At 41.1% G+C, this 18,248-nt stretch overlaps 2 protein-coding genes across 4 annotated transcripts; one reads left to right on the top strand and one right to left on the bottom strand.

Annotated features, from left to right (window-relative positions):
• Positions 1-1,230: 1,230 nt before the first annotated feature.
• On the bottom strand, positions 1,231-3,464 carry rabac1 (Rab acceptor 1 (prenylated)). The gene is made up of 6 exons (XM_058054157.1): positions 3,322-3,464; positions 2,687-2,814; positions 2,385-2,597; positions 2,222-2,319; positions 1,927-2,028; positions 1,231-1,791 (listed from the first exon to the last, which is right to left on the bottom strand). The coding sequence occupies exons 2-6, from the start codon at positions 2,794-2,796 to the stop codon at positions 1,703-1,705; spliced, it is 612 nt and encodes a 203-aa protein (XP_057910140.1). The 5' UTR covers positions 2,797-2,814; positions 3,322-3,464; the 3' UTR covers positions 1,231-1,702.
• Positions 3,343-17,713, top strand: dedd1 (death effector domain-containing 1). 3 transcript variants are annotated; one of them, XM_058054155.1, is made up of 6 exons: positions 3,344-3,773; positions 4,127-4,236; positions 4,658-5,161; positions 6,072-6,200; positions 6,409-6,543; positions 16,354-17,713. In XM_058054155.1, the coding sequence occupies exons 3-6, from the start codon at positions 4,699-4,701 to the stop codon at positions 16,749-16,751; spliced, it is 1,125 nt and encodes a 374-aa protein (XP_057910138.1). In that variant the 5' UTR covers positions 3,344-3,773; positions 4,127-4,236; positions 4,658-4,698; the 3' UTR covers positions 16,752-17,713. The 3 variants fall into 3 exon arrangements, with proteins under 3 accessions (XP_057910139.1, XP_057910138.1, XP_057910137.1); XM_058054154.1 differs by lacking the exon at positions 3,344-3,773 and adding an exon at positions 3,780-4,030; XM_058054156.1 differs by lacking the exon at positions 4,127-4,236 and having other exon boundaries at positions 3,343-3,773.
• Positions 17,714-18,248: the final 535 nt, after the last annotated feature.

The raw sequence follows: 18,248 nt of genomic DNA, 5'->3' as shown, positions 1-18,248 counted from the left end.
GGGTCCTCTCGCTGTGCTGTCACCGAGCACAGGTCACAGAGGTCACATGAAGAAGGTGGGGGGAACCAAAGGGGGGTTGGTGCGCGATGCAACATTTGGAGTCAGCGCTAACAGATAACGGATAATTTTCCTTTGCAGAAATATGGAAAATTGCATGTGTTTTATGTTTTGTCAGGGTAGGTGAGCTTGGATGGGAATTTTTGAAATAATAAGCAAAGATCACAGAGGTCACAGAGGTCACATGAAGAAGGTGGGGGGAACCAAAGGGGGGTTGGTGCGCGATGCAACATTTGGAGTCAGCGCTAACAGATAACGGATAATTTTCCTTTGCAGAAATATGGAAAATTGCATGTGTTTTATGTTTTGTCAGGGTAGGTGAGCTTGGATGGGAATTTTTGAAATAATAAGCAAAGATGATATCAACATTGCTATGTTGAGGTCAAAAGGCATATCTTATCTTAATGGCTTTGGCTTTTGTGGCGCCCTCTGTGGGCTCAGCTGATTCTCAGCTGGTGGGTCGTGGATTCAGTCTGGGTGTCGAATCACAAATTCATTCATTCATTCATTTTCTACCGCTTTTTCCTCACGAGGGTAACGGGGGTGCTGGAGCCTATCCCAGCTGTCTTTGGGCGAGAGGCGGGGTACACCCTGGACTGGTTGCCAGCCAATCACAGGAAATCATTGTGTATCATTTCAAATTACATTTAATAACACCATATAGTGGCGGCACGGCGGTCGAGTGCTTAGTGCGCAGACCTCACAGCTAGGAGACCAGGGTTCAATTCCACCCTCGGCCATCTCTGTGTGGAGTTGCATGTTCTTCCCGTGCATGCGTGGGTTTTCTCCGGGTACTCCGGTTTCCTCCCACATTCCAAAAAAAAACATGCTAGGTTAATTGGCGACTCCAAATTGTCCATAGGTATGAATGTGAGTGTGAATGGTTGTCTATATGTGCCCTGTGATTGGCTGGCGACCAGTCCAGGGTGTACCCCGTCTCGCCCGAAGACAGCTGGGATAGGCTCCAACGGTAGAAAATGAATGAATGAACACCATATAGTGAATAAATGTGGGTCACGACTTAATGACTGTTGGAAATATGGATCTCGGTTTGAGACCCTTACTTTTAGGGTAAGGGGCGTTTAGGGTAATGGGTTTTGGCATGTTGGGGCGTTTGTGGTATGTATTCCCACTAGGATAATCTTTAGAGCAACATCCACAATAAACAAGCAGTTTGATTGCATGGCCCAACTTTATAACACACAAAAAATGATTTCATCCAATTGAAAAAATTTAAATGTTGATTACATGACATGCATATATTGTGATTATAGCTTCCAATAAAACAGGCATCAAACGAAAATGTATAATCTACTGTTATATATGTACTAAATAGACTGACTGTGTGCATTAAGTACATTGTGCATTGTCTGCAGTACCATGCGGAATCAATCTTCCTTTAAAATTGCACTTTTGTAAGGGTAATTATTCCTCTTTTAGCAGTTAATCATTTAATCCAAGTATCCCAAACACTGCAGAAAAAAAGACAAAAAGTAGACATATAAAAGTAAAGTTTGGCATTTGACGAACAATGTGATTGAATGCACCATAAGAGCAGTAATCATTTGTAACAGATAATGTATTACTCTTAGTAACCAATGAGATAATAATTATAAGAAGTACACTCATGTGCAAATCGTGGTCTTCACACGGGCTCCATGAGGAGCTCCTCCATGTCAGAAGGTTCCATCTCACGGAACGCGGCGTGACTGCCGATCACAAACAAGGTCGCTCCTGGAAGAGTAATGGTTCATTTTACTTACTTTATTTTTGTTCCACATTCATACAAAGCAATTAATACTTTATTTTAATATTGTCACATTATACCTAGTGTTGCAGTTCATATGTAGTACAAGGAAAAATACTCACCAAGAACCCAAAAAACTGCAGCTCCAGCTCCTGCCAGCCAGAACACAGGTAAGGAGACGGTTCCAGCTAGACTCATCTGGTGTGGGACAGTCAGTTCCTTACCTGAAAGAACAATACCGCATATTTGTATACAGTAAATACTGTATATAGCATCTGGCGTTTAGCTTGATTGATAAAATTGATTTATTGACGTCTGTTTTGGTTAGAATTAGACCTTCATAAATGAATCAATGATGCTAACAGAGGTTCCATCATATATACACACAAATATGAACTTATTATATGCTGTACTCACCAAGGATGACCAGTTTAGACTCCAGGGATTTAAGGTGAATGATGTAGAAAGCACCGACGAACACAGCCAACGCAATGAGCAACATCGGTGAGCTGATTCTGAAACGTAAGCCAACATATATAAGACGGTGACTCCTTCCTTACAAACACTGCGGTCATCTTACATGCAGTAAAGAATGAGGCCCAGGAAGATGAAAGTGTAGTTGCTGTTGTACGTCTCCACATTTTTCACCACCCGCTGACACAACTCGCCAAAGTTGCGAGGTTTGGAGAACTTGCGCTGGTCCACGAAGCTCGCCCACGGTCGGATGGACAACCGGCGCCTGTCCAGCCACTCTTTGGCCACACTGGCTGAGATGCCTTTAGGGAGGCCCAGCCTGCAGCAAGCAGAGGAAACACAAGGTCTTCTACGCAAGGACTGTGTAACCGTACTTCAGTTTAATGTTAAATAGGATCTCTGTCTTACTTGGACAAGATTCCAGCTCCAACAGTTGGACGAGCATCCTCACCACCGAACAGGTCTCCAGATTTGCTCTCCATGTCGACCTGGCAGTTCTCGCCCTTTGGAGCTGTCATCAACTCGACTAACTTGTTCTACACATATAATAGGCAACAGTGCATAAGAATGTTAATATTTGTTGGCCTATATTTTTAATATATGTCATATATTCTTTTACAATCCCGATTTTTATGTCACAAAGCTATTATTTCACAATATGTTTACTGTTGTAGTTGGATTTTACAGTGATGAGTTTAATGACGCTAGGAAAAGTCACCTTTTAAATGTGCAGTGTTCCTGCAGTGGAAAATATGACTCAATTACAAGCTGGGCAAACGACACGTTAAAACACAAAGTTATTTGTATAATACAAAGCTGCGGTCAAACTACAGGCATCAAATTCCGTAGAAACTTTGAGTGAATTCACTACCATTAAACGCAGACAATAGAAATCAGAGCTAGCTAGCTAGCTCGTTAACCTCGATGCTTTTTAGTAGTTTCAAATGGAAACACAACACACGGCTGCACCCCCCCCAAAAAAAACAAATAAAAAAAACTTGTCGATTAACGAGTATACTATCTGTCATGAAAATAACACTCACAGTTGAAGTTATCCAAATTCCTTCAAGAGTGTTGACGGAAGTGATGTGGATATTCGTTCCACTTCCGGTTTGGGTATCAACAAAACACCGCCCCCATTTGACTACATTCGCAACTGTTTATTTTTCTTTGTATTAGTGATTATTTTTATTTGGTGTTTGGTGAAAATATAACATCAAATTTGTTCTTTAAAGGAAACAATATAAACGAGTGTTTATGAGCGAGTGTGATGTAAATATTCCGACGGCAGCAGCATTCAAATAACCGACCTGGAATCGGCTGTACTTTTTTTTTATCTGCATTAGCTTGGGCGAACATGGTGGCAAATATGTCACACCAGAACAGCCAAACGTATACTGAATAGAAGTCGCTGAGCAACAACGCGGACTGTGATTGGTCAGTTTCTCCGTTTGTGCTCAGGAACTTCTCTGACTGACCCGACATAAACAGGGCGGTGAGTTGTTTGCTCCATTATCGGGCTAAATGGCGCTTTAAAATGTAATGACAACCTTATTGATACACCTTTGTCGGTATTAAAAGGGATACGCATCGATGTTACAGTTTCCCTTTCGAGGTGGTTTCTGCGCAACGCGAGCTCTCACTGTTTTATACGAGACTGCTGTTGTAAGATTGTTTAACTCAAGCTAGCTCGATGTAAACATTATATTAAGTGTGTGGTTGGAATTCCTTCATTTATCGTTTATTCGTTTTGTAAGTATGTTCATTGTTCATTTATATTTAAAGACACATGCTGCAGTGTTTGTGTGTCCCCACACATGAACGTGACTGCTTACGTAATTTGTCCAGGCTGCTGGGGAAATACACGGAAGGAGGGGGGGTTTATTTACCCCCATCCCGACACACATTGGAAAGGCGAATTTAAGAGACTGACACCTGACGCGAACGCAAAATCACAGGTGGGTTTTAATATGGAGTTTGGGTGTTAGCTGTACACAACATTGTTAGCTTGTCGTGCTATCTTGTTTAGGACGCGCACGAGCAGGCTTGTTAAGACACATGTTTGAAAGATTCATAGGTAAATTATTGAGAGAATTAAACATATGTTCTAATTATTCCTCAGTTTAGGTAGTTGTTATTTACCAAAATAATCAACTTTTGACTTCTACTGTGCTACGTTGCGAATGAACGCACCGGACACTTCATTCGGTACACCGACTTCAACGTCTTTAAGTTCGTTCATACATTTGGGATGTTAGATTGGATGTTAGAAATGTTAGCTTCTTCCAAGATGCCGTAAATATATATACATTAATTTTCCCCCACTTAAAACAAGTCCATATTTTCAAAAGCATTATACCCATTCACTTTTTTTTCCAGGTTAGAAGGTATAAAAAGGGGCCTACAGGCTGACCATTACCATGGCTGGCTACACAACGAGGCACTCTCTTTACTGGGAAGAAACAGAGTGCCTCAACTACTATGGGATGCTGTCCCTCCACGAGGTCTTCAACATCGTGGGCTCTCAACTGACAGAGACTGACATCCAGGTGCTCTCTTTCCTCCTGGATGAAACCTGCACCGCAGCACACCCCCTGGATCCTGCGGGTTGGACAGTAAAGCCCCATGAGGGCGATCCACCAGACTCGGGCGTCACCCCGAGTCCCATGCTCCTTACAGCTTGGAAGCGGTTACAGTCCCAGGGCTCCCGACACCCAATGGTACAAGCTTCGTACAAGTTCAGAAATGGTCTGGAGTTGTTGTTAGAACTCGAGAGGCGAGGATACCTCAGCGATGGAAACATGGAGCCACTTCTCCAGCTCCTGAGGGTCCTCACACGACATGACCTGCTGCCTCTAGTGTCCCACAAGAGAAGGAGAACAGGTGAGGAACAGCATATTTCATTAAATTGTGGCCACTGCTCTCAGACACCATGCTAATAAGTAGCTGGACTGTAATTTAACGACATTTAAAGACCTGTGACTTTTACACCTGAACCAACAAAATGGATTCTGCTTCAATATGTGTACACAGAATACATATTAATTCATTCATTTTCTACCGCTTTTTCCTCACGAGGGTCGCGGGGGTGCTGGAGCCTATCCCAGCTGTCTTCGGGCGAGAGGCGGGGTACACCCTGGACTGGTCGCCAGCCAATCACAGGGCACATATAGACAAACAACCATTCACACTCACATTCATACCTATGGACAATTTAGAGTCGCCAATTAACCTAGCATGTTTTTGGAATGTGGGAGGAAACCGGAGTACCCGGAGAAAACCCACGCATGCACGGGGAGAACATGCAAACTCCACACAGAAATGGCCACAAAATACACATATTGAAGAACATGTTATGTATTTCCTGCTTAAATTCCACAAGAACTGAAATACAAATCAAATGAATTACAATGCCATGTTAGAATAATTGGTCACTAGGGGTCAGTATTTGTTTGTTGAGACAAGCACCAGATTTGATTGCCAGAACAACAGACATTTATTGCAGGTTGAAATTGGGTTACTTTCTCAGATTATATCAACAGTATTGGGGAATACAAATGTAAAGGTAACAAATGGTGTTATTTCACCTTTTTTTTTAATGCCATAATGAAAATATTCCATTCATACAGAAAACATGGTCGGGTCTAGAAGCAATTAACATGATAAAGGGATTACTGCACATGTAAAATTAATAGACTCTCTGCAGTTAGGTAAATACTACATGCTTCTCTTTGTCTCTGTGTCTCCATATGTCAGCAGAATTGGAATGACTTTGTTTTTTTTAACATTTCAGTATCACCAGAACGAACTAAAAGACGACCGGGAGTACAACACAGAGAATTGTTGTGCACTTCTGGCTTGAGAAGCTCCTACAGACAGACAGAAATTCCCCTCCCTTCCTTCACGCAGCAGCTAAGAACCGGTATGTGTACTCTGATGTCCTCTTTTGCTGAAGACTGCAATTACCTTGACATAAATCCTCTTGACACACAGCATAGTTATGTGCTGAAAACAAAGCAGAATTGACTTTGAAATTGTACTGTACATTTTCTCTTCCATGTACAGTACATGTATGTCTAAGTATATGTTTTTGCCAACAATCTCCATTAATTTCCTGCTTATCCTGTCAGGGGTCAACCCTCTAGTGTCCGGGCGAAGGAAAAGGAGAAAGAAGAGGGGCAATGGCTGGAGTCGCAGGCCCAAGAAAACCAACAAGCAGGTCCATCCCTTGCCTCCACCAGCACCTCCTCAGAAAGCATCATGCAGTAAGTACAGAATGTTTTTTGTCCTTTCTCCTAAATAGTAACGTCTTCCTCCACCCTTCTAAAGCCATCCCACATTTTCTTTAAACAAATTATTGCCATGCTTTTTGTTTGCTCACATGTTGCGTTCTTTGCTGCATTTTCTGTATTGAGGCTGTCTTGCTCAGCCGTGATGGTCAAAAACCTTTTAACATCTCACATGCATTTTAGCCTACTTCATAATGGGAACGTTATTTGTCCACTGCGTGTTGCAGGTTAGATGTATATGTATAGTACAATGGAACTCCTTTGTCGTCACACCTGATTGACATAACCAATAATAGCTCTTGCTTGCAAATTTGGTTATGATTTGGGTTCTTTACGTTATGACTCAAAGCTCACACCTATAGGTGCAGTTGGGAGCATATATTGACCAGTAAATTGAGAATTTTGTCTTCCGGCTCAGCTCTCTCTCACTCCGGTACAAGAGCCGTATTACTGCAGATGCTACACCAATCCGGCTGTTGATCTCGCACGCCAGCCTTTCCGCACTTGTAAATAAGACCCCAAAATATTTGAACTGCTCCACCTATACAGCAAGACCTCAGTCAGAATGGATGATCATAAAGGACCTCAAAAGTAGGACAAACAAGTGAGGCAGATGATATATTTTTCTCACTTTTGGTGCTCATTAACAGGCTCCTGAGACACATAATAATAAATGTCTTTTGCATAATAGAGGACCTTTCTTAAAAGGATATTTACAGCTTTTTGAAGAGGAAGTTTAACACTGGGCCGCTTTTAAATATGCTTTTACTCAACAGTTGTCAGATGAAGTTGCTTGTCCTGGATTACATTTGCTCTTATTTTAATTCTGCTGCTCTGTGCACCAAAAAGTCATAAATAATAAAAACAATTTAATGCTCATCTCGGGTATTGCAAGAAGCAGTTATTGGCAGTTATTCACAAAAAAACATTAACAAGGGATTTAATCATATTTAAGAAACTTAATCTGATTATTCAGATGTCCTGCATGTCATTAATCAATAATTTATCCATCAACAAAAGCTAATCAAATGCCCATCATGAACATGAATGTCATTTTTTTTCCCCTTCTTGCCCCATGCTTTCTCGCCTGATCCACCACTTTGTCACATTCACCTTTTGCCTCCGTCAAAGGAGCAAATATCTGCAGCTTCATATGTCTTATCAAAACAAACCGCAAATGGAAAACCTAACAACCACCTTGTTGTTAAATGCGGCTCTGACTTTTCTATGTTTCTGTTGGAAGCTTTCAACCACGCAACCCAGGGGTTCAAATAAAATCCAGTACAGAGATATCTGACAGCCTGTCTCAATGCAAGAGTGGACTCGCGTTGGGGCACACTTCCAATCTCCTGCATGCTCAAGTCTCTTCCACTATGGAGCAGATAGAGGCTTCAGTGTTCTTCAGCTAATCCGTCATTTTTTGTTTATAGACTAATGGAATCAGTCAATGAAAGTGTCAGGTGGGACTGGGAGGATGCAAGGAGGACAAGTGAGGAAGGTGGAGGCCGAACTATGCTACAGCATAGTCACGACACCGGCCCTTTTGACAGTGGCTTGATCCTATTATATCATCTAATATATAGTTGTAATTCTCTACCAAAACGCCACAATAGTAATAAACCACCGGAGCAATGGTACAATGGCGACAGAACTGTCTTCCAGATTGTTGTTGGAGCTGGAACTTATCGATGTGGCGCATCAGTCACTTGGTCTGAAAACATGCATAGTCATATCGTATTCATATCACTGCTCATATTTGTATTAATAATAAATCCCCACTATTTTGAGGTTGACTGAAGCCTATTATTAGTAACACATATCCATATTTAAGCCAATTTTCCACATTGAATACAGTTCAATACTCCCTAAATGAATGATTTTCCAAGCATAAAAATGATAAAATGGACTAAAATGCATATTCATGTAAGGCATTCATAAAATTAATTGAAAGACGTGTGCTATGTCGTACTATGCATTCAGTGGCAGTAATGTTGCATTATGTTACACTGATCAGACAATAGCCACTGTAGGAAATACTGTCAACCCAAAGTGAAAAAGGGCCAACTATTATGTTATTTCCTATTTTTATATCGACTGTATTGGGTAATATGAGTTTTAAGGTGACTATAGGGGTGTTATTTCATGTGTAGAGGGCTCTAAAAACTCATATTTAGAACATTGTAAACAGGTTTTTGATGCTCTAACTAAAAAAATATTAATCCTACTGTGCAGAAATTCACTCATGGTCGGGTCTGGCACTGACTAATCGTGATTACTGTATTTCGTCTTTGAGAATTTGGCAGACTTTTGGTGTTTTTCTGAAATTATGTACTAAAAGAAAGCGGACCAATCACAGTCCTGTGCTCTGCAACGCCGTTGACGAAAGGCAAACATTTTTCAGATTGAGAGCTGAAAGTGCAGTACAGTAGAAAAAATCCAAACAAATAATAATAATAGCAAACCATACTGATGATCGTCTATGTACTGTTGTGGTTATAAATGTCAAGGATGGGATTTTAACACACAGTTGATAAAAGCTTCCAACCAAAACATCTTTGAAGTCCTTCCTTCTACTTTAATTGCACGAGTCAAACAGTTGAGCATTTAGTATCAGGGATGATCCGATCAATGGGCCACCCATCAATATCGGACGATTTTCGTGGAAAAACGTGACCTGCATATGGCGATAAATGCTTTTCAGTACCGATCACAAAAGCCACTCACCTCTGCCTCATACGAGTGCAGCCTGTCGCGAGCATCGGAGCATCCCTGATTTGTATGTGATCAACATCCTTTGCTAACACTGCTTTAACCTCACAAACCTGGAACTGTTATGTCAAGTTTGCTTTATTCATTCACAAAGTCAAGAAGTTAAACTGGGTTTCTCCTCAGTTTTGGTCCAACATCCATTTATTTAGAAATCTTTTTTCGACGTGAGTGCTGTTCCTGTGACTATGAACATGTTGTTTTGATTCCACTCAGGTTGGCTCAGGATTGAGGCTCTTTAGTGCTGAGGCACAAAGGATCACAGATTCACAGGGGTTGCAGACTGAAGAACAAAACAAAACAAAAAGTGCCATCTCTGTCCACGCATATACGGCAGTGTGTGTACGATCAACTCAGTCATGCACCCTCTCTCTTGCTCTGTCAGTCTGGGCCCACGCCTAAAGGTGAAAAAAAAGGCTTTTGCTCGCTCTTGCTAACGTACAGGTGGAGCTGCCATGATGCTTTGTACTGGATTCTTGTCTATCATCATATAGCTGCCTATATATGCCCTGGGTTTGATTTGTTTTCATGTAATCCCCGGGCATGTGTGGGTTTTCTCCGGGTACTCTGGTTTCCTCCCACATTCCAAAAACATGCTAGGTTAATTGGCGACTCCACATTGGCTATAGGTATCAATAGCCACGTTTACATGGACCCAAATATTCCCATTCTATTCGGGTTATTTGCTCAAACGGAAAAAAATCTAACCTTTGTATACACCTCATTCCGAAAGAAAAGTGCCAATCCGAATGAATATATAATCGGATTCACAGGGGTGGAATATTCCTTTCCCCAATCCGATTGAGGTATCTTGTACCCGCTCAATCGGAAAGTTGTCAGGGTGTGTTCTTCTTTGTGGTGTTTTTCTTCTTCTGTTGTTTATTGGCGGTTGGCAAGCAGCTGTCATGTGCATTACCACCATCTGTGGAACAGAATCTAAACCCTTCTATACGCCATTCACAAGTCCACTTTTATTAAAAAAGAAAAAACATATCTTATAAAACATGTGCCGAGCTTAATTATAAAATATTAGCAAGATTTATCTTTTCCTGTTCCCGGATGCGTTCTTTCAGCGAATGCTGAGATATGACGTAACACGCAGCTCGAGACGTTCTTCGATTTAAAAAAAAAAAAAAAAAAAAAAAAAATGGAGGCGCGCAATCGGCACTGGACTGCTGCGGAAAGTTTGTTTTTGATCCAAACTAAATTTCAAGACTGGACGAACGAAAAACTGGCAATACGGAGTTATTCCAACAAGTGAAAGAAAAACTCGAGGAAGTCGGTATCACGTGATGTTGGTGTTTAAGCTTTACTGCGCATGCCCCATTGACTATTCTGTTTATTTGACTATTTCTGATTAAAGCAACGCATGTAGACGCACGAATATTCCTTTCCATGTATACCATTGCTTTCGGAAAGATGCCATTCGGAAAGAGAAAAACTCCTCATGTAAACGTGGCTAATGTAAGCGTGAGTGATTGTCTATATGTGCCCTGTGATTGGCTGGAGACCAGTCCAGGGTGTACCCCGCCTCTCGCCCAAAGACAGCTGGGATAGGCTCCAGCATACCCACGACCCCCTAGTGAGGATAAGCGGCATGGAAAATTGACGTGGATGTGTTTTCTTGTTATTTTTGATTGACCTGATGAAGTGTCAAAATAGACAATTTTATGGGGTCTCAATTGCTTGCATCTTTTTGCTATTTGAGGGAGATCAGAGAATGCAACCCAAATCAATATTCCTTTAAATGGGGATATCCCGATAGGCGTATACATGACCCAATATTCAGGTTAGAAAAGGAGTAACCCAGGGCTAATATTTGTTTTTTTTTTACACCGGAATATGAGAATATTCAAGTTTTTCAAAAGGGTTATTGGTGTTTACGTGGCAGTGTGCAACCGGATTATTGCTAATTATTGCATCTTTTTACTATTTGTGGCCACCACCGTTGATAAAGTTAAAAACTCTAGAAAAAAATTGGCCTTGAACATGATGTGAATGTCAATCAAACCTGTAAGCTTAACGAGAACGCACGAGTGGCTCGTTCAATCAGTCCAAAGCCCACTACCTTAACATTTGTTGTCATGATACATTGCATATACCTTTTCACTTGGCATGTGTCAATTTTGGTTATGCTAAATTGGGTGCTTGCCAACGCCCTGACTAGAATGGACCTGTGCTGATTCATGTTATGGCAGGGGCTTAAAATAACGGGACGGTGAAGGTTAGGGTAAAGCCATTGGTCAAGTGAAGTCGCACTTTAGACGCTACCATGTCACGCAACAATATGAACACAATGTTCAATCTATGCCTTTATAATGATAGTCATGCTCAGTTTTGGATGTTTAGTAATGTCGAAAGTGACCGTTTATTATGTAGAGCATATGTACCTAAGTGTCTTATTGTTCCACAAAACCAACCAACCCAATTGTGCTTGTCTCTCTCTTTTTCCTCTTTCTGTCTTCGCAGTTCTAAACAGACCGACGTGTGTGTATGTGGGTGTGTCAGCAAAAAAAACTATCCTCACACACAATGAGAGGAAGAGCTAAATGCTCAAAAACAACGCAACAAAACATACAACCAAAATGTTTACTTTTATTTCTTGCTCCGAAACAAGGATCGATAAGTTGACACACTGTGGGCCAACCAAATGTCTTCTTGTAAATGGGTGCTTCAACTTTGTTTTTGTTATTTCTCCTGGGCGAAGGTGGTGTTTTTTTTTTTTTAAAGAAAATTGGATATCTCTGTGTCCAATGAATCATGAAGCGCTCTGTAAGCCATACAATGTGACCATGTCTAATGTTTCTGTGGCTTCTGCTCACTGTCCATCTCGCTCGTTATAACACGGGATGGCCCAAGTGGAGGCCATCTATAAATATACTCGCTTGCTGGAAGGGCAAATGTTTATTGGAGCCACAGCCCTCACAGCCACAGGTCAAACTTGTCTAATATATTAACCGAATGTTGGGAATTGTCTTTGAGCTGTCTTTCGGCAGTGATGCCTTCCTGTATTTGTCTGGACTTTCCTTTTTTTTTTAAGGAAAGGCCACTGTAATAACCATCTGACTGTTCTATGATGTCCTAAAGAACGTTATTTAAGGATACTTTACCATACGAGGTGTGTCAGAAAAGTTTCAGGCATGGTGTCAGAACAGATATTTCAAATCCAAACTCCAATTTTTCCCATTTAAAATAATCGCAGAGAGCAGGGGCCGGCAACCTTGACCATTTAAAAGAACCATTTTGCCTACTCTTCGAGTAAAGAGAGGTAGTCTGGCACCACAAAACATTACGGAGCTAAAAGATTTTTAAAAGTTTTAATCTTTTAAAAATTGTATCTGTTGTAACAGAATTTGGAAGTGGGAAGCAGGAAGTGAAAACGCTACAGAAAGAGGTGCAGAATCTGGAAGATCTAGAAAGCTTTCTATGCGGGTTATTGTGTGTAGCTGCTCTACAGGAGTCCACATCTCAATTCAAAGACCAGAAAATGAGCATAGTGGGTCGCCTTTAACTTAAAGCAAGAGCGGATTGCGAGCGTTGGCCTACTTTGAAATAATTTGAATACTCAACAGCAATGCAGGCCTTTTTGATTTGTGTAACATTTTAAACCGGAATATAAGCATATTCAGGTTTTTCAAAAGGGGTATGGGTGTGTACATGGAAGTGTGCAGCCGGGTTATTTCTAATAGGCTTTGCTTGCCCTTGCTAACATACTGGTGTAGCTGCCATGATGCTTTGTACTGGATTCTTGTCTATCATCATATAGCTGCCTATATACTCCCTGGGTTCGATTCATTTTCATGTTCTCCACGTGCATGCGTGGGTTTTCTCCAGGTACTCCGGTTTCCTCCCACATTCCAAAAACATGCTAGGTTAATTGGCGACTCCAAATTGTCCATAGGTATGAATGTGTGCGTGAATGATTGTCTATATGTGATTGGCAGGCGACCAGTCCAGGTTGTACCCCGCCTCTCACCCAAAGACAGCTGGGATAGGCTCCAGCATACCCACGACCCCCTAGTGAGGATAAGCGGCATAGAAAATTGACGTGCATGTGTTTCTTGTTATTTTTGGTTGACCTGATGAAGTGTCAAAATAGACAATTTTATGGGGTTTCAATTGCTTGCATCTTTTTGCTATTTGAGGGGGATCTGAGAATGCAACCCAAATCAATATTCCTTTAAATGGGGATATCCCGATAGGCGTATACATGACCCAATATTCAGGTTAGAAAAGGAGTAACCCAGGGGTAATATTTGTTTTTTTAAACCGGAATATGAGCGTATTCAGGTTTTTCAAAAGGGTTATTGGTGTTTACATGGCAGTGTGCAACCGGATTATTGCTAAGTAATAGGTAGTAGGATAGGGTTATTTGACTGCATGTAAACGTAGCCATTGGCTGTATTGGCAAAATACTGTATGTCCATCCAAAATTGCAAAATTTTCATTTTAGGGATGTATGCATGTTTATGGTTAGCCACCATGGGTGTAGTCGCACACTCAAATGACTTTCATTTGAAAGTCATTTGAATGACTTTCATTTGTCTCACTACACACACTTGTCCCTTCCCCCTTCCTTTTGCTTATCCAATCAGCAGTCTGCAATCCAATCTAGATGCATTCACAGACTTTCAGTGAATCTGATATTTCAGACTTTTCATTATAATTGTGTAAAATCACTAGAGCTGTGGGTTGCCGACCCCTACCCTAGTAACTAACGCACTTTCCCAGTCTTCTACGCCTTCATGCACTCATGGAAGGACTTTTGTTTTTTGATCGTTCACAGCTCCACCGTCACGACCGTCTTAATGCCGTCCACATCTTCAAAAACGGGTTCTCTTTGATGGCCTCCTTGAGCTTGGGAAATAGGAGGGGGAAAAAAAAGAGAGAGTAGGGAGGTTCCCCTCAGCACAGCGATGTGCGTTATCATGGGGAAGCAGCCGCAAATTGTCCTGCCATAATGCTCCTCTCTTCTCGCAAACTTGAACGAAGCAAACACCGCAGGTTCATGCCCGAGACCACAGCGATCTCGGGCTCAGAAAGGTTGGTGACCACTGGTTTTACGTGATCCTTCATGGTCCACATACTGTAGGATAATCATTTATTTCTTGCATTAAATCCTCCTAAATCACTTAACTGAGTTAGCCATAGTTGGGCAGATGACTTTAAAAATGGCTTTCTGTGTCTTCACTCATCAAACAATTGAAAGGGCGATGAATACTTGTAATTGTTGGGTTCACTTGCTATCGATGCCATTTCATGCAACAACTTCTACCAAGTATTTAGGATGTTAAAGTTAATACTTGGTAGAAAATGTCCCTCCTGTTTTGTTTTTTTTTTTTTGTTTTTTTTACAGCAGTCTAATTACAGCCCTGGTGAAAACATGCTGCTCTTTTGCAAATGTTAAGCCATGCAAAAATCAATGCCTTAATTCAACATTTGCCTTTGTAATGTTGGCATTTTACACACTTTTGTTCCCTCCCGAGTCTCTCAGCAGCTACTCCCTGCAGCCCCCGGACTAATACAAATGACTTTTGACTTTGAACATGAAACATTCATTAGCACGATGCTCATTAACTAGACATGATGACAATGTTTCTCCTACCACTGAACTGACAGACCATTTGAACCAAATCCATGTTTGCTGTCACCGAACTGATCATAATGCAAGAAGGAAGGTTGAGATATTGTAGGTTTGTGGTTCAAAAATAAGGGTCCAAATACGAGTGTTGTTTCCTACTGAAGGGCTTTAAGTGGGCAAGCTACGTTTCTGTTGCAGCAAAAGCCACCAAGCAGCTGGTTTCTACTTTCCACCAGTTCTGGGATAATGACACGGGGATGCTCACGGCGGCGCTCTTGCTCAGTACAGTATGTATCCTCTGATCTTTCTCGCTGTGCTGTTGCATGACCGCCCGCCAATCCTGTTAGCAGCAAAAAAAAAAAAAGTTCATCTGGTGTTGTTAAAAACAAACGCACAATCTGAATCCGGGTGTGACTCACACTGCTAAGATTCCACTTGGATTATTTTTTGTCCAGAGCGTCAATGTTGTTAACTTCTTGTTAGGTACTCTTGACTTCTACATGTTACGATCATTCATAAGCACTTTGCTCTATCAGAATGCAGTTTTTTTTTTCTTTTGGCAACTTTTGTGCTGCGCTGAGCAAAAACCCCAAAAAATGATAAACTTTCCAGTCCAGTTAGCCTTCAATGCTCAACTGTGGTCTTGAACACCATTTTATGTTATTGATGGTATGTTATTAATCCATATATCATGCCTCTTTTCCACTGCACGGTACCTACTTGGCTATACTATAGCTATTTAATATTTTCTGTAGGAAAAACCAGGTGCTATATCAATAGTAGCATATATAGCTCCTTAGCTCCTAGATTAGTCAGACGACACACATGATTTAATGTTAGCTACTTCTGTTAGCTGTTCTTATGTCATCATTATGCGCTACGTTGTTTTCTCATTGCTTCTTGGATAAAATTTGAGAGAGAAAAAGACTTAAACACAGCATATCTGCCATTGTAAAGTTCAGAATACTGGACCATAAAGAACAAAAACATACAAGTTACATTGTGCTGCACTTTCTTTTTTGATTATCATCTGCCTTGAGCGCAAAAAAGGGTAAATACAGCAGGTTCATCATTATAAAGTTTGAGGATGGAGGACCAAAAACAACAAAAATAAACTTATGCTAATGTTACTATATTGCTGCTGTTTTTTTGGATAAAATTGAGAAAACAGACAAATACTGGAGACAATTATTTTCCTCCATTAGGGTTTTTTTTGGTCAAATTTTGGCATGTTTTTTTTTTTTGTACATGAAAAACAAATGAGGTACTGTGCAGTGTAAAAGTGCCTAATTTGTGAGATGTTTTTGACTGGCATCCCTGTTTCTCTCCCCTCTTGTTTTGACTTCATTCCACCCGACCCCCTTCTCCCAAAATATTTTTTCCACTCTTCTTCCATTTGCTATCCCCTTTCTCCACACCACTTTTTCATCAACTATCAGATGTCCGCCTAAGGGTCCGAGCTGAATATCTGGAGCATGAATCCGCCCTGCGGGACGGCGTCTCTTCCGACAAGCAGCAGCTCCTGGAGCGCCAGTTTGAGTTGTTCAGCCAGGCCGACGCCCTGCTGCGCGCCAGGGATCTGGGATCCATCGTGTGCGACATTAAATTCACCGAACTGGACAACCTGGAGGCTTTCTGGGGGGACTACCTGAGCGGGGCACTGCTGGAGGCCCTCAAAGGCGTCTTCATCACGGACTCTCTGAGGGTGGCGGCGGGCTCTGAGGGCATCCGCTTGCTCATCAGCGTGGACCAGGACGACTATGAGGAAGGCCGGAGGTTGCTGATGGCCAAGAGGATGCTCTCCTCCAGTACCGGTGGGCACAAAAGCAAACACTGAGGGGATATGACTTGACTTTGACTGTTTATATACTTGTAAATTAAAGCCATATAGGAAGTGGGAGGGAGGTTGATGCAATGCCTTTATCGTTCACTAGATGGCAGCAACTACCATTTGTTGTTTGTTACAGGCCTTCAAACGTTTTTTTAAGGTTGGATATTACTTGCAAAGAAATTTCCTTTTGAATTCATGCTCAGGTGCTACTAAATGAAAAAATCTTAAATGGGAGCAGAACCAACAAGGATACTAGGTGCTTGGACTTTGTAAAAACTCAGGAGGGGACTTGTGCTGCTTAAGTTCAAAATATTGTTTGCCATCAATAAGTTAACCAGGATTTATTCAGTGAGGAGTAACTTTTTTTTTTTTTTTTTTGCACCTAATGTTGGTGATAGAACTTAACTTTGGAGAACCAGACCCGCACACTAGCATGCCATCTTGAGATAACCCGTGTAGGAAGATGGCCCAGCTTGTGATTGCCGTGGTCAGTGGGCAGCAGCAGTTAGCTGTCAGCAGACCATGGAGGAGCCGTAGTCTTCCATCTACCACAGCCAGGATAATGTAAAGGCCTCGTGGCCCCAGCAGGTAGCAGGTAGCGCATAGACAGGACAGTGTGTGTCGGTCAATACAAGTGATGTCCTGGAGATCAAAATCCAAAGTGCTCACATCCTGGCTGCACTCATCCCTGCTAGACTTGTCTAGTCACCCTGCTGGAACTAATGCCTGGACTTCGCTGGGAGAAAACGATCAATAAGACCCCCTTTCCCTCACTCTTAAGAACACTTGTATAGAAACCACTAAAGCAGACTGGTCTGAGTTACTGGGGTGGTATGTTGAAAAAAAAAAAAAGTCTACAGGATATCTTTTTGTTCAGATATAACTTGGTTTATGTTGTGGTCAGCTATATTGGGAAATAAATGTATTATGGGTGATTTATTATATTAATAAAGGTGTGGTGACCCATTTATGTTTTTAAGAATTCTTGTTAAATCTATATTCAAATACCCAAAAACCTACATTGGAACATATGGTACTTAACATAGATAAGTACATTGATGCACTTGCACAGGGTCTGAAAAAGAATGGGAAGAAAATGTAACCGGACAAAACTTTATTACTTTATTTTTAAGTATCTTGGGTTTTTACCTCATAAAAAATCAAATTATCCATCAATTATGTGTTAATCATCAGCATTTTTTGCCTTTTTGTTATGCATTGTTTTTTTTGTGTGTGTAAAAATTATGAATCTACATTTTCTTATTTATCAACATATTGTGTTACACATTTACAGTACCAGATGGGAACCCTCATCTCCACTAGCAATCATTTTGCATTGTTGGATCTTAAGGAAGTTCTATCTAGAGATACAAAATGCAATAATAATAATAATAATAATAATGGGAGTGAGACAAAAAAAAACTGCCCCGCACTTGTCACGAGTAACGACCTTCATTTGGGCTGAGGATCGTCTTCATCTTTAAAAAAATAAAAAATCAAAAT

Source organism: Doryrhamphus excisus, chromosome 17, assembly GCF_030265055.1.
Source record: "Doryrhamphus excisus isolate RoL2022-K1 chromosome 17, RoL_Dexc_1.0, whole genome shotgun sequence".
Classification (NCBI taxonomy): Eukaryota; Metazoa; Chordata; class Actinopteri; order Syngnathiformes; family Syngnathidae; genus Doryrhamphus; species Doryrhamphus excisus.
This window is presented reverse-complemented; position numbering and strand designations above follow the sequence as displayed.

Bases quoted from the DNA above. Each gene is read 5' to 3' on its own strand.
- rabac1 (XM_058054157.1), bottom strand. From the start codon at position 2,796: ATGACAGCTCCAAAGGGCGAGAACTGCCAGGTCGACATGGAGAGCAAA. The intron at 2,598-2,686 runs GTAAGACAGAGA...TGCTTGCTGCAG, and splicing joins GGAGCTGGAATCTTGTCCAA to GCTGGGCCTCCCTAAAGGCA. The intron at 2,320-2,384 runs GTAAGATGACCG...CTTACGTTTCAG, and splicing joins GGCCTCATTCTTTACTGCAT to AATCAGCTCACCGATGTTGC.
- dedd1 (XM_058054156.1), top strand. From the start codon at position 4,699: ATGGCTGGCTACACAACGAGGCACTCTCTTTACTGGGAAGAAACAGAG. The intron at 5,162-6,071 runs GTGAGGAACAGC...TTAACATTTCAG, and splicing joins CCACAAGAGAAGGAGAACAG to TATCACCAGAACGAACTAAA. The intron at 6,201-6,408 runs GTATGTGTACTC...TTATCCTGTCAG, and splicing joins CACGCAGCAGCTAAGAACCG to GGGTCAACCCTCTAGTGTCC.